This window comes from Podarcis muralis, chromosome 5, assembly GCF_964188315.1.
Source record: "Podarcis muralis chromosome 5, rPodMur119.hap1.1, whole genome shotgun sequence".
NCBI lineage: Eukaryota > Metazoa > Chordata > Lepidosauria > Squamata > Lacertidae > Podarcis > Podarcis muralis.
In genome coordinates this window covers 22,484,789-22,508,994 of record NC_135659.1, presented here as the reverse complement: position 1 = coordinate 22,508,994, position 24,206 = coordinate 22,484,789, and the positions used below count along the sequence as shown (strand labels likewise).

Here is a 24,206-nt window from a genome sequence, read left to right as displayed (position 1 = left end):
CTGATCCAAAGAGAATGCCATTGGTTCTTAAGTCAGATAAGTTCCTTTAATAATTAATAATAATTTATTATTTATACCCCGCCCATCTGGCTGGGCCTCCCCAGCCACTCTGGGCGGCTTCCATAAAAACCAAAAATACAATAAAATATCACATGTTAAAAACTTCCCTGAACAGGGCTGCCTTAAGATGTCCTTTTGTGGTAAGGTCCTATCTCCTACCCACCCTGGAGTTTTTTCAGCTATTCTAGTTATTTGTTGCTCCCATTTGTTAAGAGAAGGCTTTTCCATTATTTCCTGCCTGTTATTGGGTTTTTGTTTTGTTTTTTGGTGGGTGGGGTGGGGGCTAGATTGCAGGACTGTCATGGCTGAAGATGTGCTTTCTCTGTCAGAGAGCTTGCTTTGCATGGTCCTGTCTCCTTGAGGGACTGGGAAGAGCAACCCACTCGAGGTTATTCTCCTACCTTTGAAGAACATGAACTTGGGTATGAACCAACATTCCTTTTCCAAGCAATGTTCAAGCCTTCTTCATGCAAAAACATGACACCTGGTAAAAATTAGTTCTTGATCTTGGGGTAGGGGAGTCACAGCTAAATAAAAGTTCTCCTGTTGAACCTAAATAACAGCTTTTACAGATATGAATATAAAAGAAATTTCATTAGTAACATTTTGTAAGAGTTTATTTTGTTGGCAAATATTAACTACAAAAAAACTTAGCACAAATTTTAAAAGCATTTTACCAGTAGAGTCCCTTTTCGAATTACATTATTTTCTCATTAAATGTTTTTAAAATGTGTTGAAGTAGTTGTATGGAAACAAAGGTGCTTCATAAATATAATTTATGTGCCCTGATATGCAAAGAAGTTCTATAAGAATGAAAACTGACAAAAGTAAATTCACGAACATTTGTTGGTTAGCAGAGGCATTTAAAAAAATCATTTCCCTGGTATAAGGTGGTCTATCAGGAAGCAGTGTTCCTCTGTTTTTGTTCCTGTAAATGAGAAGATTTAAATGAGAAGCATACAAGCCACAACCTTTCAGATTATTTTTAATTTCTGTTCCAGTGTGGAGTCAAATATTTAGTAATCTTAAAGGGCAAAACCACTATCCTGGTACTTTTTGTAATGGTAGAAGGATAAAACTATGACATCTTCAAACACAGACTACAGTGCCATTGTTTTTAAATGTATAGGAGGCCAAGGCTCACTGCTATGCCAACCATTACCCCAGCTAGCCCTTCCCTATTCCCTCCACTCCAGATGCATTTATGTTTGCACACATGCAATTTAAAATCTACATGGGGAAATGAGTTTTGGTGAGAATTGGTAATGGAAACTGAAGCAGAACATTGCTGCTCTCTTCAGCTTAATATCATCTTCCACCATGGCCAAGATGCTGCTATTTAAAGAATGCTGTCAGTCTCATTAAACACACTTGGGCAAATCGTTCTAGGCAGCTGTTTTTACCAAAGAATCTAACTAATCCTATGCACCATTACTCAAACTTAGTAGGGCTTGTTCTTAAGTAAATATGAACAGAACTGGGTCATAAGGTTGCCATCTAATACATCCAGTACTACAGAAAGTTGTTGAATATGAGCACTGGGAATGGGGCTATTGGTTTGTTTTTGTTCCTGTTTTTTTATATACAGTGGTACCCCAGGTTACATACGCTTCCGGTTACAGACTCCGCTAACCCAGAAATAGTGCTTCAGGTTAAGAACTTTGCTTCAGGATGAGAACAGAAATTGTGCTCCGGCTGCACGGCAGCAGTGGGAGGCCCCATTAGCTAAAGTGGTGCTTCAGGTTAAGAACAGTTTCAGGTTAAGTACAGACCTCCGGAACAAATTAAGTACTTAACCCAAGGTACCACTGTATTTTGGGTTTTAATTTTGTATTTTTTGGCTGTGAACTGCCCTGTGATCTGTGGATTAAGTGCAGTATAAAATTTAATTAGGGACGCGGGTGGCGCTGTGGGTAAAAGCCTCAGCGCCTAGGGCTTGCTGATCGAAAGGTCGGCGGTTCGAATCCCCGCAGCGGGGTGCGCTCCCGTTGCTCGGTCCCAGCGCCTGCCAACCTAGCAGTTCGAAAGCACCCCCGGGTGCAAGTAGATAAATAGGGACCGCTTACTAGCGGGAAGGTAAACGGCATTTCCGTGTGCGGCTCTGGCTCGCCAGAGCAGCGATGTCACACTGGCCACGTGACCCGGAAGTGTCTCCGGACAGCGCTGGCCCCCGGCCTCTTGAGTGAGATGAGCGCACAACCCTAGAGTCTGTCAAGACTGGCCCGTACGGGCAGGGGTACCTTTACCTTTACCTTTAAAATTTAATTAAAATAATACTCTTAGATCCTCTACCAACAGCATAAGTTGGATGCTCAAGTTTCACAGTACTAAAAACACTTACCCTGAACATCTTGTCTTTGCTAATTTTCACATTTAGTTTGTCTCTACTATGTCTTTTATTACTCTTATTATCTTCAAATCATTTGTTCTACAATTCAAATATAGCATGTGTCTAATGCTAAGGAAGTGGCTTGGGCATTTCAGTCTGCATGCTCCAATTGGTTCAGTAAAGAATTTACTCTTCCCTTAAGTTATTAAATATTCAATATAGTACAACTCGAAGATCATGATACTCAAGTTAGATCCATTCATTTTAATTGGACTACTCTTAAGTAGAATTTAGTTGGATATAATCCTTTGATTTTAAGTATGAATAAAACAGCATTTGTCTACTAAGCTTGATTCTAGTAGGAATCAGATACCTAAATGATTTAAGACTTCAACTCAGATTTGACGCATTCTTACATTCTCTGAATTTGATAAATAAATTTGCCTGCATTACCGAGCTTTTTGAAATGGTTATATAAATAGCTGAACTAAGGCAAGAGAGTGCATTCTTAAATCTCCAAACCCTGTTTTGAGTGTAGGCAAGATTATGCAGCCTAGAATGTAACATTGTTATTCTCAAATAATAGAGCAAGTCCTCAAACTGCTTCTTCGTTTGCATTTCTGTGCAGGTCTTTCCAGCCTCTGCAGCAGGCAAAAAAGGGGAAAGACTTCTGTATTTGCTCAATAATGCTACCTCACTAGGAAAGGCAGAATTGGCTGAGGTGTACATCCCCTTTCTGTGATACACAAAATATGCTGTATGTTAAAACTTACAGTAAAGTTCAAATGTTCTACAATCTCCTCTGTGGGTTCTTCTAATTCACATGAGTGGCTCTCTTTCTTCTTACATCCTGTTATATCCGGAACTTCTTGCTGCACACTCCTGTCCTCTTTAAAGTTACATTTTGTTTCATCTTCATTGCCTCTTGTAAATTCTTGTATGTGGCTAGGTCTGTCCAGTTCAACCAGGCTTTGATCTGTGCTGTTCTCTATTCTATCAGTAGCTTGATCACCTGGTTTGGTATCTAATCTACTCTGCAAGAAGTAACATATCACTGAATTTGTGGAACAATATTAGGTCATCAAAAATCAACAAAAAATACGAACAGTGCAATCCCATACATATATTCTCAGAAGTGAGTTTCACTGAGTTCAATGGGGCTTAGTCTCAGAAAACTGGATATAGGATTGCGGCCTTAAATGGGGTATCTCAATCTGTTATTTTAGTAACGGTTTTACTGTGAAAGGTGGTCCTCTTTGGGTATATGTATCTTAAGTGAGATTTGGCCATTATCTCTAAACCCTGCAACAACAGATTTTGTCATACCTCCGTTCCATTCTGTGAGCTCAGTAAGACCCTCTGATGCACAGAAACAGAACAAAGAACAATGAAAAACCACTAAAGGGGACACAAATGACTCTCAATGAGAACAACCTTCTATGCTAAGACAACATTACTTTCTCCCGTGGGTGTAATGTGGATGGGAGAGCAACGTGGCTTTCTACATATGAGGGATGGCTTGTTGCAGTCTCTTTCTTGCAAAAGCTACCTCCTCTGAAACAAACGGGTCTAATTCGTAGTGATAAGTACAAGTGTTACGTGTGGACAACATGGCTGCTTGCCATATTTTATGAATGGGGTGTTTATGGAGAAAGCTGCAGCCCTGGTATAGAAATGTGTAGTGCCTCATAAACCAATGAAATACAGGCTTTGATCCATCGAGCACTGCTGGAATTAGAAACCTTATTGCCTAAAGTGGTCAGGTGAAAAGAGGGAAATAGTGTGCTTGTTTGCTTGAATGTGTTCATTCTATCTATGTATCTTGACAGCCCTGTGAATATTCAAAGAGTACTAAGCCCATTCAGTTGGGTAAGGAGGAGGAGGAGTCCAGAAGCTAAGAGCTGAGAGGGAAAGATAGCTGAGACATTGTGGATGTTTTTTGAATGTGCCAGACACAGTAGAACATATTATTTTCTACTTTCCATTGTACAACCAGCTACGCAAATGCATGCTATTCCCTTTTTTGCGTAGTCTAACATCATGGCACAATGAAAATATCAGATTGTGAGGCAAAGTGAGGTCTGACAAAATCTGTTCTGTCATAGGGCTTCCAGACTTCAAGCTACAAGAGACATCCAACACCCAGGGGAAAAAAGGTTCTTATAACAGTCTGAAACATCCATTAAGTAAAAATATAATATCAATTTGATATTCAAACATACTAGGAATTAAGTGTTTTTCTCAAGACATTTTATTTAATACCCCGCCCAACATATTATCTATCAACTTACAGGACGGTCTTCACTGTTCTTTTTTTCTGCTTCTGTTTGTGAATTTACTTCTTCTGAAGACTGAAAAAACAAGATGAATCAAGGTCATTAAATAATTAAGGCTACAAACCCCCAGCTAGGTCTCACTGAACTGAATGAGACTGATTCCGAGTAGACATGTTTAAGTGCACTATACATCTTATTAAACCTAACGCGTTTTAATAATGCTAGTTCCATGCATTAAAACAACTGAAAACGGTTTTGCTCCAACTGGCTTTCGCAGTTGGATAATTGGGTCTTTACCATGAGTGTCTATTTTGTTAGGATTTTAGTCTTGCTTTAAATTTATTTGCTGTTTTTGATACTCTTATGTGAAAATTGTGTTAAGGTGTTTTTTAGAAAGCAGTTACGAAATTAGTGCATCCCTAGTTGGTAGTTGAGGTGCCTGTCAAAAATTGTTTTTAATGCAGATTAAACCTCCTGTGTTAATAACTATAGAAAATTGAGTTCTTTTTCCTCATTATTTGCAATAAAGATTCTAAACTGAATTGTTAAATTCCCATATACATCTCCTAAGAGTATAGTTCTCAAACAGGAGAGAACATATTGGCTAGCCCTTCTGGCCCTGTCCAGGTCATGCAAATTACCAACTTCCTGGACCCAGGAACTACTCATCCACAGAGCTTCCATTTTGCTAGGATTCAGGCTCAGTTTATTAGTCCTTACCCATTCCACCACTACATCCAAACACCAGACAACAGCCTTTTTTTTACCATTCTCAAATCAGGAATTGCATAGAAAGAGAATTGGGCAACATCAATGTACTTATGACAGCTTGGTCCAAAATTCCTAATGACCATTCCCAACAGGTTAATGTAGATGATAAATAGCACTGGAGACAAAGTGTCCTGTGGCACCCATACCTCAAAAGACAAGGGGTCAAGGAGAACTCATCCAGTGATACCCTCTGGAACTGCCTCTGGAAATAAGACCGGAACCGCTCACTAACCGGAACTGATACTAATCTCCTGTAGATGGGTCCAGCAGGATACCATGGTTAATGGTATTGAAAGCTGACAAGAGTTAAGAGCCACAGGGTCATGCTTCCCTTTGTCCCTTTCCCAACAGAGGTCATCCATTAGGGCGACCAAGGCAGTTCCAAACCTGGGCATGAACGAGATTAAAAAGGATCTGGATAACCCGATTTCTCCAGACACGCCTGTAGCTGCGTCACCATAACACTCAAGGAAGTATTTGTGATTGGGCAGTTGTTAAATACCATGGATCCAGGGTGGTTTTTTTCAGGAATGACTATACTATTACCTTCTTCAAGATGTCTGGCATAACCTCCTCAGGCAGAGATGCATTCATCACACCAAGATCCTATCTAGTTACACCCCTCTAGCTAGCTTTAACCAGCCATGAACGAAAATGGTCCAAAAGGCATCTTTTTGGGTGCAGACTCACAAGCACCCTGTCAATGACATCCGGCTGCAAAAACTGAAAATGATCCCTCAAAATGTGGCTTGATGGAAACTTCACTTAGGACTGCATCAATCATGCCATCTAGCTCACTTTCTTTGCCACTTTCGTTTCCACAGCAGGCATAATTATGTGCTTTAGCACAGGTTTAGTAATCTTTGAAGTGGGACTTCCACCATTTGTGCTCTAGCCAGCATCTAGCTTCTTTCATCGCATGAAGTCCTGAGTCAGAGCTGCAAGAGCAGTTTCAGTATGGAAATAGTCCTAGGTTCTACAACACAATTGCCAGAGACTTGCTTGCTTGGTCTGGGAGGCTGCTGGACAACAATATATATATAGCACATCACCTGATTGCAAAACCTAAATATTACCTTTACTGAAGCATCTCCTCTGTCATAAGGTCCTCTCTTGATGGAGTAAATATTGTATGTATTTTCCATATTTTCTATAATGTTGACACCATTTTCACCTGTGTCATTTGGCTGCAGATGTAGCATTTGTTCTTGTATTGCTCTGGTCCTTGGAGGAAGTGCAGGAGGTGGCTGTTTATCCCTTGGGGGAAGTGCAGGAGGTGACTGTTTGCCCCTTGGGGGAAGTGCAGGCGGCTGTTCATCTGCTGGAGGAAGTGCTGGAGGTGGCCGCTTGTCTGAGTAGCTTAACATCCTTAGCGCATTCACTGAGCTTCCAGCCCCAAAGCAGAAACCCTACAGAAGAGACACCCTTGTAAGTACTCTGACAAACTTTTGTTTCCACTCCTCCTTTTAACACAGGTTTTTACATTGTTTTGTTTTGAAAATAGGCTCAAGATCTGTGTTCCTATATATTCATTAAAATAAGATATTTTTTTCAAGAGATTTTCTTCATTATCAACTATTCTTAGTCAGACATAGTGGAAATAGTATTTCTGTAACTGCCCTATATAACAGAGAATTAAATTCTTGGACTTACTTATATTCATATAAGAATAGAGCTTTACAAATGAGTATTACTTTTAGTCAGTCCACCTAACAGAAAATGCCAAATTATGTACCACTGCTGTGGCATGCATGTTAAAAAATCCAATTTTCTATTTCATAAATCTTTAAATATGGATAATTTGTTTCTTTGTGTTCTAGAATACTTCAGTATGGGAGAAAGATTATACTATCCTTGAAAAATAAATTGCTATTTATGTCCCAAAATATTAGCTGCAGATGTCAACAAGTTAAGTCTTCCTTATCTTCTAACACTTCTTTCTTAGGACTAGAAAGAGCATCAATATACAATCACAGCTGCCTCTTCTTGCACAAGGAGGTGGAACAACTGTGCTAGAACTAAGATGTTATTTCTGGAACTACTTTGTCTATCACTCACAGGTAAGTAGCTAATTGTACCCTTACTTCAGTCTTACTGGTGTTAACTTGTTGAGCAAATCCATTGTTAGCTGTATCTACTTTCACAATTTCTAATCCATGTGTGCAGTATTGGATCCCTCATGTTTCTGTGCATGTACATACCAAAACTGCTATTGCTATGATCACCAGCACTGGGATATGTAGCAGCAATGGAATCTCTTTCATGAGTGCTTTAATAAATTCACCAATTCCTTGACCTATGTGCTTCAATGGCTCCGTTACAAAATTGGTAAATGTAACAGCCAATGCCTAAAACCAGACAGAAAGTAAAATTAGAATGATAGTGAAGCTGTCAGAATCAAACAAAATACAAATGACTCAGTTAGAAAAAGAGAGTACCTTTGTTGGAGGAACAAGCCAAATAGGATTTACTAATACGGTTTCATAATACTTTTGACAAGGATCATCTTGGAACGTCATCGAGCTTCTAAACCATTCTATAGTTAAAAAGCAACAAGTCATACAACTAACCACAAAAAAGCAAGTATATTTTGGCTGTAAGGATGAATAAATAACTAGATGTTTTCAGTGTGTAATAAGTCATATATAGACAGTGAGGAGGGCGTAAACACTTAACTATACTTGTCTTATCAAAAGAAATGATACAAGATCTGGAAGGAAATGATTTTCTAATATTTACACCAACACTCAGGGTATTTTAAAGTATATTTGCTAAACTGGGGGTAGGCCCAGTCTTGAGTAGAAGACATGGCTGAAGCATAATTTGCAGAACGGAACACACCCACCCCCAACCTGCCAGATTGATATTTGGGCTCTGTGGTATAAACCACTGAGCCTTGGGCTTGCTGATCGGAAGGTCGGTGGTTCGAATTCCCGCAACGGGGTGAGCTCCTGTTGTTCGGTCCCAGCTCCTGCCAACCTAGCAGTTCGAAAGCACGTCAAAGTGCAAGTAGATGAATAGGTACCACCCTGGCAGGAAGGTAAACGGCGTTTCCATGCGCTGCTCTGGTTTCGCCAGAAGCGGCTTAGTCATGCTGGCCACATGACCCGGAAAAATGCTCTGCGGACAAACGTCAGCTCCCTCAGCCAGTAAAGCAAGATGAGCGTCGCAACCCCAGAGTCGTTCACATCTCGACTTAACTGTCAGGGGTCCTTTACCTTTACCTTTTTAGGTAAGCAATGTAGCAAATGGCACTTTCTTTCCTCAGGAGGAGGAAGTATCCATACCTTGGTCTGCTACCAAATAGTCCTATTTATTTGCTTTTAGTCCTGTTTTGTTCTGATTAGGTACATAAGTAAAATGTAACAGATACAGAGAAACTTGTTACTTTCCCTCTGTATTCTCTTCCTCATGCCCTTTTCTCCTAGCCCTACAATGGGAGAGTGTAGGAGAGAAAGGTTTTTAGAAGTTTTTAGAAGTTTGCTAACTTAGATTATCAGACTCAGTTCTCCTCCCAAATGGCTATTTGGTTTAGCAGCAGCACTAGAAGAGTGCACTGGGCTGAAAAGGCCAAGGGCGATGCTGAACTCCAGTATTCTTGTCTTCATTCCCCTTCATCCCACTAAAATGCCTTTCTCTGTCATTTTTTTAGATGTTCAGCAGACCTGATTCCCAAACCCTAGTCCAGGGGTCTGCAACCTTTAAGACAAAAAGAGCCACTTGGACCCGTTTCCGAAGAAAAAAAAACTGGGAGCCGCAAAACTCGTCATTATAAAAATAACTTTTTTGTCACTTTTTTATTATTTCTTTGTTTGACCCCTCAGAATTACTTCTCCTCATAGAAATAAACGTTAAATTAACAAGTTACCTTTTTTTGTGTGTGTGTTCTTCACTCCCCTTCAAAACAGTGACCAGCGTACATGCCCCCTTACAATGCAGTGACCAGCGTACATGCCCCCTTACAATGTAGCGGGCGGGTGGGCGGGAAGGTGACGTCGGGACGGTGCGTGACTAACGCACGCACCGCCCCCATGTGACGTCACAGCCAGTACAGCACCCGCCACAGTGGGGAGTGTCGGAGCGCACAATGCGCCTCCTCCCCTCGCTAGTATCCGCCCCAGAGCCGCGGCAAAGGTATAAAAGAGCCACATGTGGCTCCGGAGCCGCGGGTTGCAGACCCCTGCCCTAGTCTATCGCCAAAAATACTAGTTTGGGCTCAACAAGCAGACAAAATGTCTTCTGTAGATATTTCAAGGAGCACATCTACCTGACTTGTTCAAAGACATTTACATTAAATGAATCTACTACCAGGAAAGAGATTCATTTCAGAAGATTATCAGTGAGCCAGCTGTATGAATGACACAGTCCAAGTAAGCAAGTTGAAATGCTTGAATATACAGGCAATGTTTCAGGAATAATAATGTTTGAATCATTATATTGGCACAAGGAAGAAGTGACCCAGAGAGTAAAATCAGCAATATCAGAAATGTGTTGTTGGCATCTGTCTGTCTCAAGAGACAATGGAGTGCGCCACCAGGGGTGAAGCCAAATCTCTGCATTAGCAGCACTGAAGTGACCTTGCCGGAACACAAGCCTGAGCAATTTGTATGGAAGTCCTTGACTGTCTAGACAAAATCCTGCTCTCAGGCTCACTAATGTGGTCCAAAGGAAAACAAAATGTTTGGCAACAGCTTGGAAGCAGGAGTTGCTGGAAGGAGGCATACAAGGAGCCATCCAACTGTCTTAGATACTCCACTCCAGATTTGTATAGGGTTTAGAGCCAATCTTAAAAATAAGCTTAAATGTTTACTAAATCAAACAAACAAACAAAAATTTATTTAACAACCCCCCCCCCCCCAAACTGGCTGGGTTTCCTCAGCCACTCTGGGCAGCTCCCAACAGAATATTAATAATAATAATAATAATGCGACAAAACATCAAACATTAAAAACTTCCCTAAACAGGACTGCCTTCAGATGTCTTCTAAAAGTCAGATAGTTGTTTATGTCCTTGACATCTGATGGGAGGGAGTTCCACAGGGCGGGCGCCACTACCGAGAAGGAAATCTGACATGGAAAGTTAGCAAGCAAAACAAAAACAGCTCACCTATTAGACCATCACTCCAACGGATCTTCTCAGCACATACAGTATCAAATTTTCCCATTTTTGCCACTTCAGCTTGATGCTGAGCAAAGGCTACCTACAACAGAAACAAAAGGATTTTAACAATTTAACAAAATTGTTAAATCAATTTCATTTTGGAATCTTTTTTTTAAAAAAGTGGATGAAAATCCCACTGCCCTCTGTTTCCACAGAGCCTGTGGGAAATTCCTTATGACTTAATATTTTGATTTTATTTTATTTTGTACTGTATTAATGCAATTTGATGTTACTTGTAAACTGTCTTGGTAGGATTTATATCCTAAAAGCAGGATATAAATAATTCCAACTAATATACTTCCAAATGCAGCTGCAACTTTCATATACAATAAAACTGAATAATTCAAAGCTATTAAAAGTCTACTTCTTAAAACATATGATTTTTCAAAACAGATTGCACACATATGGCTCTTGAGGTCAAGCACTCTTCTTTCTGTGACTGAGCCATAAAATTACTGAAAAATAGCAGAGGGGAAAGAGTCTATTAGACCTGCTGCAGCACACTGTTAATTTTATAAGATTGGCACACAGGATAATAAAAGTTCAAAACTACTGAACTGCTAGTAAATCATGGAGAAGGAAAGACCAATGTGCCAATCTCACTAGCCTGTAACGAGAACGAACCTGGTATATTTTAAAATAGTTTTGCACAAGTGTCCCAAAATAGCCTCTGATTATTACTGGATCAATATCAAAATGTGCCGGATAAGAACATTATTTGTTTTAAGGGTAGCAAGTGTGGTAGCCTGAGTTTATATTGAGCCCTGTTAAGTTATTGAGCTAAATAGTGAGTGGCACAATATTTTCTGTATTTCCAGGGCACACTGATATCCACTTCCCCATTACTACTTAATAAACACTAATAATTGTTTACCTTATATAGGTACATCCAGTTCCACCCAAAACTGATGAGAAAACTTACGAATAAAACACGTTTTAGCTGTGTAAACCAACCAATGCGTGTCCATAGTTCTGTAGCAACTATTACTGAAATGCACACTAAACACAGAAGTACCTTTTAGAAAACAAGAGATAAAGAGAGGTAAATTGCAAAAGAATTATAAAAGCCAAGGCCATTTAAAATGGGAGGAACCTACATTTTTAGCATTGAAGCATTTTTAGCATTTATCTGATAATAGAGAAATCTTCCATTCAGCTTCTGTTTGAGGGAATCATGAGCAGTATGAATTAAAGGGATCATGGGGTGGGGAGGCAGAAGCCTCATTTTGGTTTCTTGAAGTAAAACTGAACAATGTGGAACCATTATCATGTTGGTGAACATTTATTAAACCTCATATTCTAACAGCTATGACTTCTTTTCATTTACAATAGCTTGATGGCAGCGAAATGTGAACTGAAATTTAAACAGATGCCATTCAAATAATCACTCGGCATGAAGCGCACTGGTGGATCTCAGGCCAGTCACTACCTCTCTCAGCCTAACCTACCTTACAGGGTTCTTGTGGGGATTGAAGAAGGGGTAAACAATGTGTAACACCTTGACCTCCTTGGAGAAAAAGGTGGGGTATAAATGCAACAAACAAATTTACTTTAGACTTTTGCAGTACATACCCCATGAAGCTGCACTCAAGACAATGCTACAATTTTTGAACTGATTCATATCCCTTTATTTTTGCACACCCAGACATAAATGTGGTGCTGAACTCATGGTAGGAAAGCAGTCATGGCTAGCGGGCTGAAATTTGGATCACAAATTAAGCAGTCTGGACCTACTACTGCTGCCTGAAAACATTAAGGTACCCCTGCCCGTACGGACCAGTCTTGCCAGACTCTAGGGTTGTGCGCTCATCTCACTCTATACGCCAGGAGCCAGCGCTGTCCGCAGACACTTCCGGGTCACGTGGCCAGCGTGACAAGCTGCATCTGGCGAGCCAGCGCAGCACACGGAACGCTGTTTACCTTCCCGCTGGTAAGCGGTCCCTATTTATCTACTTGCACCCGGAGGTGCTTTCGAACTGCTAGGTTGGCAGGCGCTGGGACCGAACGACGGGAGCGCACCCCGCCGCGGGGATTCGAACCGCCGGCCATGCAATCGGCAAGTCCTAGGTGCTGAGGTTTTACCCACAGCGCCACCCGCGTCCCGACCGCCTGAAAACATTAAAAGACTTTATATGCTCAGCCTTCAGTGGGACAAAGCACTGCATATAGGTTTTATCTTTTTCTGTCTGGTGCAAGTGAGGTACCCATGACTATATTGGCAGTAGAAAAACACCTTACTGCAGAAAAATTATCTCACCATAAAGACATTATATGCATCAGCCCCAAATGTGTCCTCAAACTTCCATTTCCAAACTTCAGCATCATGATGCTTAAAGTTAATCAGAATATCACTGAGTGCATCATCCAAAGCAGCTGATTTCCAGCCCTCTTCATTAAGAAACCTGTTGATTTCATTAAATGTCTGTCTTGTAAGGATGATCTCAGCATCATAATGCACATCTCCAGTGTTATCATCAGGCTAAAAAACAAGGCAACACAGTTGAATTGGGAACTGACATTTCTTGCATATAATAACAGACAAAGTAATCTGACTGTTAACCATAGCTAAGCAGAGCCTTACTAAATCAAACTGACTGACGTCTGTAGTGACAAAGTCAAAGAGAAAAGAATTCTTATACAGTTTATGTAGAGGTTACGTTCTAGGGTTTACGCCTATAGCCAAAATTATGTATAGTGAAAACACATGGGTTCAATGGTGGGTGGGACTGTTAGTCTTTTTCTCCAGATGCTCCCCCCCCCCCCACTTTTCATTTAAATAAAAATATTTTGCCAAGCATGTAAAGCTGAATGCGCACAAGTTAAATGCATGTAAGTTGCTGTACAAGGACTAGTCTGTCAAATAATACCATAATTAGGATTGCTCTGCTTAATATTTTCTAAGTACACATTCACCTACTCTAGTCTCAAAACCAGGGCAAGCCCAATACATTTTGGCACCTAAGTCGAACCACAAAATGGTGTAGCCCCCTGCTCTGGCAAGGAAGAAGGGGCAAGTGAAGATCTACATTGGCAATAGCAGGCAATGCATTCCTTGCAGGCCAGATGTGCTGCCTTTGTGGATCTTGTAATCTGAGGCAGTCGCCTCACCTTACCTCATGGCTGGGCCAGCCCTATTCAAACCTATGACAGTGGTACCTTGGGTTAGAGACGCTTCAGGTTACAGACGCTTCAGGTTACAGACTCTGCTCAGGTTAAGAACTTTGCTTCAGGATGAGAACAGAAATCGCGAGGCGGCAGCAGGAGGCCCCAATAGCTAAAGTGGTACCTCAGGTTAAGAACAGTTTCAGGTTAAGAACGGACCTCCAGAACAAATTAAGTTCTTAGCCTGAGGTACCACTGTACCCAGATTCACAGGTAAAGCTGTTGATGTATATACAGTACCAACAGAAGATGGGAGTTCTGTTAAAATCATATATCAAACCTAATACTGTAGTTATAGAAGTCCTAGATCCAGGGGGTTTATTACCCCCCCAAAAAAACACACCAAAAAAACCAACCCCGGTGCCAAGGACTGGTTTGGCAAACCTTTTGAAGCCCAAGGGCAGCATTCCTCCTAGGCAACCTTCTGGGGACTGCATGGCAGTGGCGGGTAAGGTTTGAGGCAAAAAGTAGGTACTGTAGAGCAACAGATATGACTCTTACCCTTTTTCCAGTTGGCTACATTAAGAGGTTTATACATATCTCTTCACCATCCAAGCAATCAAGCAAGCAAGCAAGCAAGCAGGCACACATGTAAGCTGCATTAACACAGCTCAATGAGACAGCTGAGTTAAGCCAAAGCACTTAAGGAAAGGGTAGAGCAGTGTTGGTGAGGGGTGTGGCCTGGGAAGAATCCTGAGGGCCAGATAGAAACACCTTTGAGGAGGAGGGGGGACATTCAGCCCCAAGGCACCTCTAAGAGACTTTGCCCAAGACAAAGTCTATATAAGCCTACAGAACCAAACCCATCTTATCCACGAATATAGGATGTTTTCATGTTTTATGTAAGATTACTCGTTAGCCACATGAAAGCAAAGTAAAAGGGGAAAAAAGAATAAATACATGGTTGGGTTCTATGACATACTTACTATTGCCCATCTTAACAATGAATGTTCTGCTTGCATAAGACACTGCTAAGAATACATTTTAATCTTTAAATGAGCGAATGTATACAGCAATAAGAATGTTGGCTTATTCAGATACTCACAAGACCAAGTCTTCCAGCTTCAATTAAAATCTTATTCAAATATCTCTTAAAAACATGGATGCTATTGTTTTCATATAACTTGGCTTTATCTCTCTTTTCATATTCTTCAAGCTGCAAATATAAAGTGTTTCAATATCACATTTTGCCAATCTTAATTCATGTAGTATATACAGTGGTACCTCGGGTTACATACGCTTCAGGTTAAATACACTTCAGGTTACAGACTCTGCTAACCCAGAAATAGTACCTCAGGTTAAGAACTTTGCTTCAGGATGAGAACAGAAATCATGCTCCGGCGGCGCAGCAGCAGCAGGAGGCCCCATTAGCTAAAGTGGTGCTTCAGGTTAAGAACAGTTTCAGGTTAAGAACGGACCTCCGGAATGAATTAAGTACTTAACCCAAGGTACCACTGTAATACGTATACTGTGGCCAGACAATGTCTTAGCCAAGCAATAATTCATTGTACAGTGGTACCTTGGTTTACAACCACAATCCGTTCCAGAGGTCCGGTTGTAAACCAAAACAGGTTGTAACCCAAGGCACGCTTTCACCAATGGGGCCTCCCCCCCCCCCCAATTGTTTGTAATCCAAAAAAAAGGACATGCACTTCCAGGTTTGACGTGGTTTTAATCCAAATGGTTGTAATCCAAAGCGGTTGCAAACCAAGGTACCACTGTAGTGTGTATATTGATTAGACTAACACGTAGGCTAATGTTCACATGTAGGCTAAGGTCCATTGATTACAGAGGCACTCTGGCCTTTAATAACTGAAATCTACTTGCTGAAAGCATCTCCAAAACACAGTTCAAGATCTGTTTATGTTCAAGAGATTTGACTCCAGACATGTATTGAAACCTATTTTAAAAAGGAAACTTGTGACCCATCATGCCAAATGCAGTCCATCAGCTAAGAATGGCACCTAACAGGATCATAATGAGCTGCTTGCTTTTGATATCTGCTGAAATACAAACAACTGGCAGCTTATGATATATAGCTGATGAGCCAGGTTTGGCTTGGTGGGTCAAAAACTATACATGCCTATTATAAACAAAGGTCAATGTCCCAAGAAACAGTCTATGTTTCTACATCTAATCTTTTGCATATACAGGGGCTGTTGTGGTAGATCTTCATAGTAGCTCAACACTCTACACATCGTAGCTAATAATACAATAACAAATACTGCCTTGCAGGCACCAATACTGCAGTCCCACATTTACCTGGAGTTAAGTCTCAGTTAACTCCATGGGACTGACTTGTATGCAGTTGTGCAGATGATTGTGCTGTAAACATACAAATCTGCACCTGTTGATGTCAACAATGAAACTGACTGGTTTTAATAAAACCAGATTGTGGACCAAATAGTTAATTAAGAGTATTGATTCTTACCACCACCTATCAATATGAATGCTTACCCAGGAATATATTTCTGTGAAGGTGATAGACCAACAAGATCTGAATTTATGAAAAGAATATGTAAACAATATTTTCATAAAGTAATATATTAAATATGAAGCATCATACATGCAAACAAACCTTAAGAATTAAAGAATCAAGTTGCTTTTGGCACATGGAAACATCCACAATATTTTCTTTTACCACTGATTTTTGGGGAACTTTCTTATCTTCAGAATCATCCTGGTTCACCTGCAGCAACTGTAATCATAGGCATTTCTTAATCTTTCTACTGTAATTTATAGATTGGAAATCTCATATCAATATGGTTGCTTCATTTTGCATATTTATTGGAAAAGGAGTAGAGAGAAAAGAGAGAACTCAACAAAATTTGTTACTCATTGCTGCTGAATGCATGAACAAGAAATAATACTAACAAAACAATTTAACTAATTACATTGTTTGTAGTATAAACATGCTAACCAAATATGTATTTTCCCTCTCATTTACTGGGTTCTCAGCTCACTGGTACTTTGTGTAAATCAAACTGGCACGATGCAAGTGTCATAATATAGTAATTTATGATTTATACCCTGCCCAAACTTCCCTAAGCAGGGCTGCCTTCAGATGTCTTCTAAAAGTCAGATAGTTGTTTATTTCCTTGACATCTGATGGAAGGACATTCCACAGGGTGGGTGCCACTACCAAGAAGACCCTCTGCCTGGTTCCCTGTAACTTCGCTTCTCGCAGTAAGGGAACCGCCAGAAGGGGGTAGAGACGCTCCTTCAGGTATAGTGGGCCGAGGCCGTTTAGGGCTTTAAAGATCAGCACCAACACTTTGAATTGTGCTTGGAAACGTACTGGAAGCCAATGTAGGTCTTTCAAGACCGATGTTATGTGGTCTCGGTGGCTGCTCCCAATCACCAGTCTAGTTGCCGCATTCTGGATTAATTGTAGTTTTTCGGTCACCTTCAAAGGTAGCCTCATGTATAGCGCATTGCAGTAGTCCAAGCAGGAGATAATCAGAGCTCTTGCGAGACAGTCTGCAGGCAGGTAAGGTCTCAGCCTGCGTACCAAATGAAGCTGGTAGACAGCTGCCCTGGACACAGAATTGACCTGTGCCTCCATGGACAGCTGTGAGTCCAAAATGACTCCCAGGCCTCTTCAGGGGCACAGTTACCCCATTCAGGACCAGGGAATCTTCCACACCTGCCCTCCCCCTGTCCCCCCAAAACAGTATTTCTGTCTTGTCGGGATTCAACCTCAATCTGTTAGCCGCCATCCATCCTCCAACCGCCTCCAGGCACTCACACAGGACCTTTACCGCCTTCACTGGTTCCGATTTGAAAGAGAGGTAGAGCTGGGTATCATCTGCATACTGATGAACACCCAGCCCAAACCCTCTGATGATCTCTCCCAGCGGCTTCATGTAGATGTTAAAAAACATGAGAGGACGGAACCCTGAGGTACCCCACAAGTGAGAGCCCAGGGGTTCGAACACTCATCCCCCAACACCACTTTCTGGACACGGCCCAGGAGGGAGGAGTGGAACCACTGTATAACAGTCCCCCCAGCTCCCAGCTCCTCTAGACAGTCCAGAAGGATGTCATGGTCGATAGTATCAAAGACCGCTGAGTGATCCAGCAGAACTAGGAAGCAACTTTCACCTTTGTCCCTAGCCCGCCGGAGATCATCGACCAGCGCGACCAAGGCAGTTTCAGTCCCATGATGAGGCCTGAATCCCGACCGGAAGGGACCCAAATGGTCCGCATCCTCCAGGCGTGCTTGGAGTTGTTCAGCAACCACCTGCTCAATCACCTTGCCCAATAATGGAAGATTTGAGACTGGGCAATAGTTGGCCATATCGGCTGGGTCTAAGGATTTTTTTTTAAGAAGAAGTTTAATAACCGCCTCTTTCAGCGGGTCTGGGAAGGCTCCCTCACAGAGGGAAGCATTCACCACCCCGCAGAGCCCATCGCCCAGCCCTTCCCGGCTCGCTTTTATTAGCCATGAGTTTCCCATATTCACTGGGAGTCCCATGCCAGCAGAAGCTGCCCAGTATCCCCTTCAAAACCACAATCTGTGCACTCAAGAGAGGATGTGCATAGAGAACTGTCCCAAGCCCTCCTGTCCACATGGTGCTACATGTACAACTGAGAGCACTCAGGGATTATATTTTTTTCAAAAACAAATGGAAAAGAAAATAACAATGAAATGTGGAAGAGTATTTGGCAGCCTTCAACCAACTATTACTTCCTTCCAATCCCTTTTTTGTAATTACTCTGTTTGAATCTAAAGATGCAATCAGAGCTCAGTAAGACACCCCTATCAACTAATCAGTTGATCATTAGGACAGAATGGAATCATTCCAGTAAGAAAAAACAATGCTCAACTCTAGGTTTATTAATTTGTTGCAGTATGTGTTCTGTAAGGGAGGCAATCCAGACATCCATGGTGAACAGGTTCTTTAAAGGGCATCAACTAAACCATTTACTGAACAGCAACTCAAATTCAAAATGTGTACCTTATCAGGCTTTCTCATGGTTCCTGAAGCTGCATCATAGTTCAGCATGTCTGTTGGATCAATCCAGTCATCATTTTGAGTTTCGCTACCTCCTATCAGCAGGATTACACACAGTATCAAAGGAGCTAGCATCATCTGTCACAAAACACAATTGATGGTTTTAGCAGAATCAAAATCCTCTGGGACAAATTGAACTATTTAGTGACGTAGGTAATTTGCCTACGTCATCTGGTTACTCTAGTTAAGGAACATAGAAATATAACTTAATTTACTTGTCAAACTTGCACCCTATCCTTTATGCAAGTAACTCGAGAGTGACATATAAAGTTATCTCTTACAGTCCCCATTAAATTCTACCCACTTAGTTTCCAAACACCTTCAAACACTTGATCTGCAGAATAATTTTACATGAACATCAGAATAGATTAACTAGTATGTGTGGAAGTCTGAGGTTGCACACTCAAATGATGGTCATAAAGTCTAGTAAACTTTACTCTAAATCATGGTTGCGAAACTCTGGCATATGTATGGACAAAGGCAAACCTGATAAAAGCAAGCTGTATTAAGCTGCAGTTAAACTTAACTCATATTACCCAAGCCTGACCACTGATATGTTTTTAAAAACAAAACCCAGTCTTCCCATTGCTAGGAGTTTCATAGACCTATTAGTGCCATTCAAAGAATGATACCAATATCCACCCACAATTTAAAAAATACAGTGGTACCTTGGGATGCAAACGGGATCCGTTCCGGAGCCCCGTTCGCACCCTGAAGCGAACACAACCCACATCTGCGCGTTGCTGCTTCCGCGCGTGATGCCATTTTGACCGTCTGCGCATGTGCGCGCAGCGGAACCTGGAAGTAGCGCACTTTGTTACTTCCGGGTCGCCGCAGAGTGCAACCCAAAAATACTTAACTTGAAGTACATTTATCCCGAGGTATGACTGTAGGAGACTTAAGGGCCGTCACATGGAAGAGAGAGCACGCTTGTTTTCTCCTGCTCTTGAGGGTAGGACTTGAGGCAATGGCTTCAAGTTACAAGAAAGGAGATTCCAACTAAACATCTGGAAAAACTTTTTGATAGTAAGAGCTGTTCAACAGTGGAACAGACTCCCACAAGAGGTGGTGGACTGTCCTTCCTTGGAGGTTTTTAAGCAGAGGTTGGATGGCTATCTGTCATGGATGCTTAAGCTGAGATTCCTCCATCGCGGGGGGTTAGACTAGATGACCCTTGGGTGTTTTCCAAGTTTTTATGATGCATATATAGGGTGGGACATGTTCAAAACCTAGGCCAGACATCAGTTGGGAAACTTAACACCACATTTACAGGGTTCTGGGTGAAATATAATAACTTATAACTCCTTTACTAGTGTGCCTCTTGCTAGACAACTTTCTAAGAAAGTCTGGCTGGCATTAAAAAAAGAATTTCACCAAGACTTCTCTGCACACAAACACATTATTTGTTAACAGCAGCATTTTTGGTTCTCAAAAAGATTTGCAAGTTTTGTGTCAAAGAAATGAAAGACAGTATTTCTTTTTTCCTTATTGCATAGCAACCTCATACCCCCTCTTATCTGCACACACTCCTGCCTACCTGTCTAAATATGGGCAGTGTACTATGCTGCTGGCAGTCCTCATTTCAATGCTGCACAAGAACAGAAGAGCCTGCTAGATCAGGTCTGTTTTTGCAGCAGCCAACAATCAGAAAGTCTGTGGGAAGCCTGAAAGCAGAAGCTGAGCATAACAGCAGCATTCTCCCCACTCATCATTCCCAGGTCACAGCAACTGGGGGTTCAAACAAGTACAGTGGTGCCTCGCAAGACGAAATTAATTCGTTCCGCAAGTTTTTTCTTCTTGCGAGTTTTTCGTCTTGCGAAGCACGGTTTCCCATAGGAATGCATTGAAAATCAATTAATGCGTTCCTAGGGAAACCGCCTTCAGACCAGGTCCGGGGACAGTCTGTCCCCCGACCTCTTCTGAAGGCTGGGGGGGGGGGGACAAGGGCTTCTGAAGGCTGGGGGGGCTGGGGGGGAACAAGGGCTTCGCTGCCAACCCCCAGCATTTTAAAATCTCACCAGGACACGGGGAGATTTTAAAATGCTGGGGGTCAGCAGCGAACGCTTCGCTGATCCCGGGACGGCAGGCAGATCTGCACCGCCACCCAGAGCGGGGCGGGACATAGCGCCCCGCTCGGGATGGCGGCACACATCTGCCTGCAGTCCCGGGATGGCAGACAGCTCTGCGCCGGCATCCAGAGCGGGGCGGGACTTAGCGCCCCGCTCGGGATGGCGGCACAGATCTGCCTGCAGTCCCGGGACGGCAGACAGCTCTGCGCTGGCATCCAGAGCGGGGCGGGACTTAGCGCCCCGCTCGGGATGGCGGCACAGATCTGCCTGCAGTCCCGGGACTGCAGGCAGCTTTGCGCGGCCATCTGTAGCGGGGCGGGCTTCGCCCCTGGCTCCCGATGGCCGCGCAGAGCTGCGCTGATCCCGGGATGGCAGACAGCTCTGCGCCGCCATCCCGAGCGGGGCGGGACTTAGCGCCCCGCTCGGGATGGTGGCGCAGATCTGCCTGCAGTCCCGGGACTGCAGGCAGCTTTGCGCGGCCATCTGGAGCGGGGCGGGCTTCGCCCCGGCTCCCGATGGCCGCGCAGAGCTGCGCTGATCCCGGGACAGCAGACAGCTCTGCGCCGCCATCCCGAGCGGGGCGGGACTTAGCGCCCCGCTCGGGATGGTGGCGCAGATCTGTCTGCAGTCCCGGGACTGCAGGCAGCTTTGCGCGGCCATCTGTAGCGGGGCGGGCTTTGCCCCCGGCTCCCGATGGCCGCGCAGAGCTGCGCTGATCCCGGCACGGCAGACAGCTCTGCGCCGCCATCCCGAGCGGGGCGGGACTTCTCTGCTGTCCCGGGGAGATTTTAAAATGCTGGGGGTCGGCAGCGAACGCTTCGCTCCCGCCCGCCAGTATTTTAAGATCGCCCGGGGCAGCGGAGAAGTCTCCGCTGTCCCGGGAAGGCAGGCGGGGGGGAGCAAAGACTTTTGCCCCCCCCGGCCTTCAGAAGAGGTCCAGGACCTCTTCTGAAGGCCGGCTGTGGGCGAAAGTCTTTGCTCCCGACCGCCAGCAATTTAAAACAGGTCCCCGGAGATTTCCCTATGGGCTTTCGTCTTGCGAAGCAAGCCCATAGGGAAATTCGTCTTGCGAAGCGCCTCCGAAACAGAAAACCCTTTCGTCTTGCGGGTTTTCCGTCTTGCGAGGCATTCGTCTTGCGGGGTACCACTGTAGAGATAAGCCATTGGTAGAGAATTAACTGCAGTCAAACATACCGTATTTTTTGCTCTATAAGACTCACTTTTTCCCTCCTAAAAAGTAAGGGGAAATGTATGTGCGTCTTATGGAGCGAATGCAGGCTGCGCAGCTATCTCAGAAGCCAGAACAGCAAGAGGGATTGCTGCTTTCACTGTGCAGCGATCCCTCTTGCTGTTCTGGCTTCTGAGATTCAGAATATTTTTTTTCTTGTTTTCCTCCTCCAAAAACTATGTGCGTCTTGTGGTCTGGTGCGTCTTATAGAGCGAAAAATACGGTAACTATGCATAAGTGCATGAAGGCATTAAGACCAGAGATGTCTGTTCCTAGACTCAGCCATGTAACTGACCAAAGAAGATGTGCCTAAGTTCCAAGCTTAGAGCTGGTGTTTGAAGCTATCTTTCTGTATTTTCTACCCACTAGTATTCTGCCTGTGTTCTCTTTGCTGCTGCTTGGATAAATGAATGAAACTCTGACCTTCGTAGGCAACACATTTTAAACTTACTTAATAGCATGCAGTTCGCTGCAAGATGGGTAGAAAGAATGCTGTTTGCAAGCAGGCTAAATAAGATAAAAGGGTCTAACAACATAAAGCTATAGAGCTGCTTGACTTTTGTTAATTTAAACTCTGCTAATGGGGGCTCTCTCCTGCTAGCAGGGATATAGCTAGGGGGTTGGTCAGGTTGGACCACGCTAAGGGCACAGTTGGGGGGCGGGGCGGATACAAAGAAATGCACCTCTCTACTCTGGCTCGGAGTGGGAGCCATCGCAACAGCCTTGCGGGGGGGGGGGGCTCTCCCCAGTCTGGCCATCAGAGCGCAAGGGATTGGGGGGAGGGGATCCATCTCCTTGCCCAGAGCGCAAGGGAGCCCAGCTATGCCTCTGCCTCTTGGGAGTGAATTTAACCCCGCATTTTGAATCCAGGAACCGAGATTCTTTTGTTATTTACTCCCCTCCCCCTTCAAAAAAAAAACCCCACATACCTTTGGGTCACAGGCAGGGCTTTTTCAGCCAGAACTCGCCCGAACTCAACTCCGGCACCTCTCAGGTGGGCGCCACTGCCATTATAAGAGAACAAGGGAGGCGTTCTTAGGGATTTCCGGTTCCTCTTTTTCTAGAAAAATAGCACGGGTCACGGGGATTTGTCTTTTCCTCCCCCCACACCATGGATAGGGTTGGCCACGGCCACCGAAAGCGAAAGCTGCTGCTTTGAAAAGCGGCGACAGACTCACACCCGCCCACACCCCTGCCTTCCTGAGGGGGAAAACGCTTCTCGCCCGCATTAGACGCCGTGCAACCGTCTGGGGGGGGGGGGGGATGAAAAGGGGAAGGCGGAACGGCAACCCTGGAGAGGGAAAATGCCTCGTCATCCAGGCCCGGGGGGAGCGGGGAGAACGACAGAAGGAGAACCGAGGCCACGACCACTGGCTGGCGGGACGTCCCCGCCTGAGGGAAGGAGGCGACGGACGGAGGAAAACTGAGGAAACCACCACGCCCACAACCAACGAACTCACAACCCCCTCAGCCGCATTAGCAGCGCGCGCGCACCACCTGAGGGATTCGCTTCGCCAACCGCCAACGGTTCCTCGCGCTTTTAAAAACAAGCGAACCAAGGCAGCGGACCCTCGCAACTTCCGGCGGCCACAGCTCAACCGCGCTTCCTCGGATCCGCGAGCTCGGCCGTCATCCGCCTCGACCTGGCGCTCGCCGGCTTCCTTCGCTCGCGCCTCTCGATCGGCGGTCGACTTGGCTCGCCTGCCGCGGGCGCTCTGATAGCCGCCTGATAGGGCGGTGGCGAGGTTGGGATGCTTCTTGTCTCGACGAGATGCGCGCGGGGTGGTGCTGCAAAAGAGAGGGCAGTTCTTCTCGCCAGAGTGCAAAGGCAAAGGCATCTTATTTCGAAGTAGAGTGCTTTTGTTCTTAAACTGATAGGTTTTACTTTTATTGCAGCAATAACAGTGCTTAGCCCATTTGCAAAACTAAGCAGGGCCCGGTGTGGTTTCAAATTGGATGGGGGACCGCCTGTTGAAATACCTACATTGTAAGGGGGTTGGACTAGATGATCCTGAGGGTCTCTTCCAAATCCATGATTTTGCGAAACCCGGGACTCTTATGCAGAAGACGGAATTGTAGCTGGTGTACTACAAAACGGCTGAAAGGTGTAGTAGCCCTGTCCTCCTTGGCGGG

General features: G+C 43.9%; 1 protein-coding gene and 1 long non-coding RNA gene across 14 annotated transcripts; one reads left to right on the top strand and one right to left on the bottom strand.

Moving 5' to 3' along the window:
* Positions 1-331: 331 nt before the first annotated feature.
* Positions 332-23,752, bottom strand: CLCC1 (chloride channel CLIC like 1). Of its 13 annotated transcripts, none has more exons than XM_077928403.1 (15): positions 23,534-23,749; positions 23,003-23,077; positions 20,314-20,504; positions 18,720-18,854; positions 16,337-16,456; positions 14,804-14,914; positions 12,854-13,075; positions 11,471-11,611; positions 10,543-10,636; positions 7,875-7,972; positions 7,638-7,784; positions 6,513-6,845; positions 4,681-4,740; positions 3,163-3,423; positions 332-623 (listed from the first exon to the last, which is right to left on the bottom strand). In XM_077928403.1, the coding sequence occupies exons 4-15, from the start codon at positions 18,852-18,854 to the stop codon at positions 588-590; spliced, it is 1,758 nt and encodes a 585-aa protein (XP_077784529.1). In that variant the 5' UTR covers positions 20,314-20,504; positions 23,003-23,077; positions 23,534-23,749; the 3' UTR covers positions 332-587. The 13 variants fall into 13 exon arrangements, with proteins under 13 accessions (XP_077784529.1, XP_077784530.1, XP_028588443.2 ...); XM_077928404.1 differs by having other exon boundaries at positions 23,568-23,749; XM_028732610.2 differs by having other exon boundaries at positions 23,571-23,749.
* LOC144327762 (uncharacterized) lies at positions 6,728-9,303 on the top strand. The gene is made up of 3 exons (XR_013392856.1): positions 6,728-6,864; positions 7,382-7,496; positions 9,089-9,303. It is a non-coding gene; the product is annotated as an uncharacterized LOC144327762 (long non-coding RNA).
* Positions 23,753-24,206: the final 454 nt, after the last annotated feature.

What these genes read in the sequence shown, in the direction of transcription:
- CLCC1 (XM_077928400.1), bottom strand. Translation starts at nt 18,854, where the DNA reads ATGATGCTAGCTCCTTTGATACTGTGTGTAATCCTGCTGATAGGAGGT. An exon ending in TTGATTCTTTAATTCTTAAG is followed by an intron (nt 14,915 to 16,336) that starts GTTTGTTTGCAT and finishes TTATATTTGCAG; the next exon opens with CTTGAAGAATATGAAAAGAG. An exon ending in TTGGAGTGATGGTCTAATAG is followed by an intron (nt 7,973 to 10,542) that starts GTGAGCTGTTTT and finishes TTTTAACTATAG; the next exon opens with AATGGTTTAGAAGCTCGATG.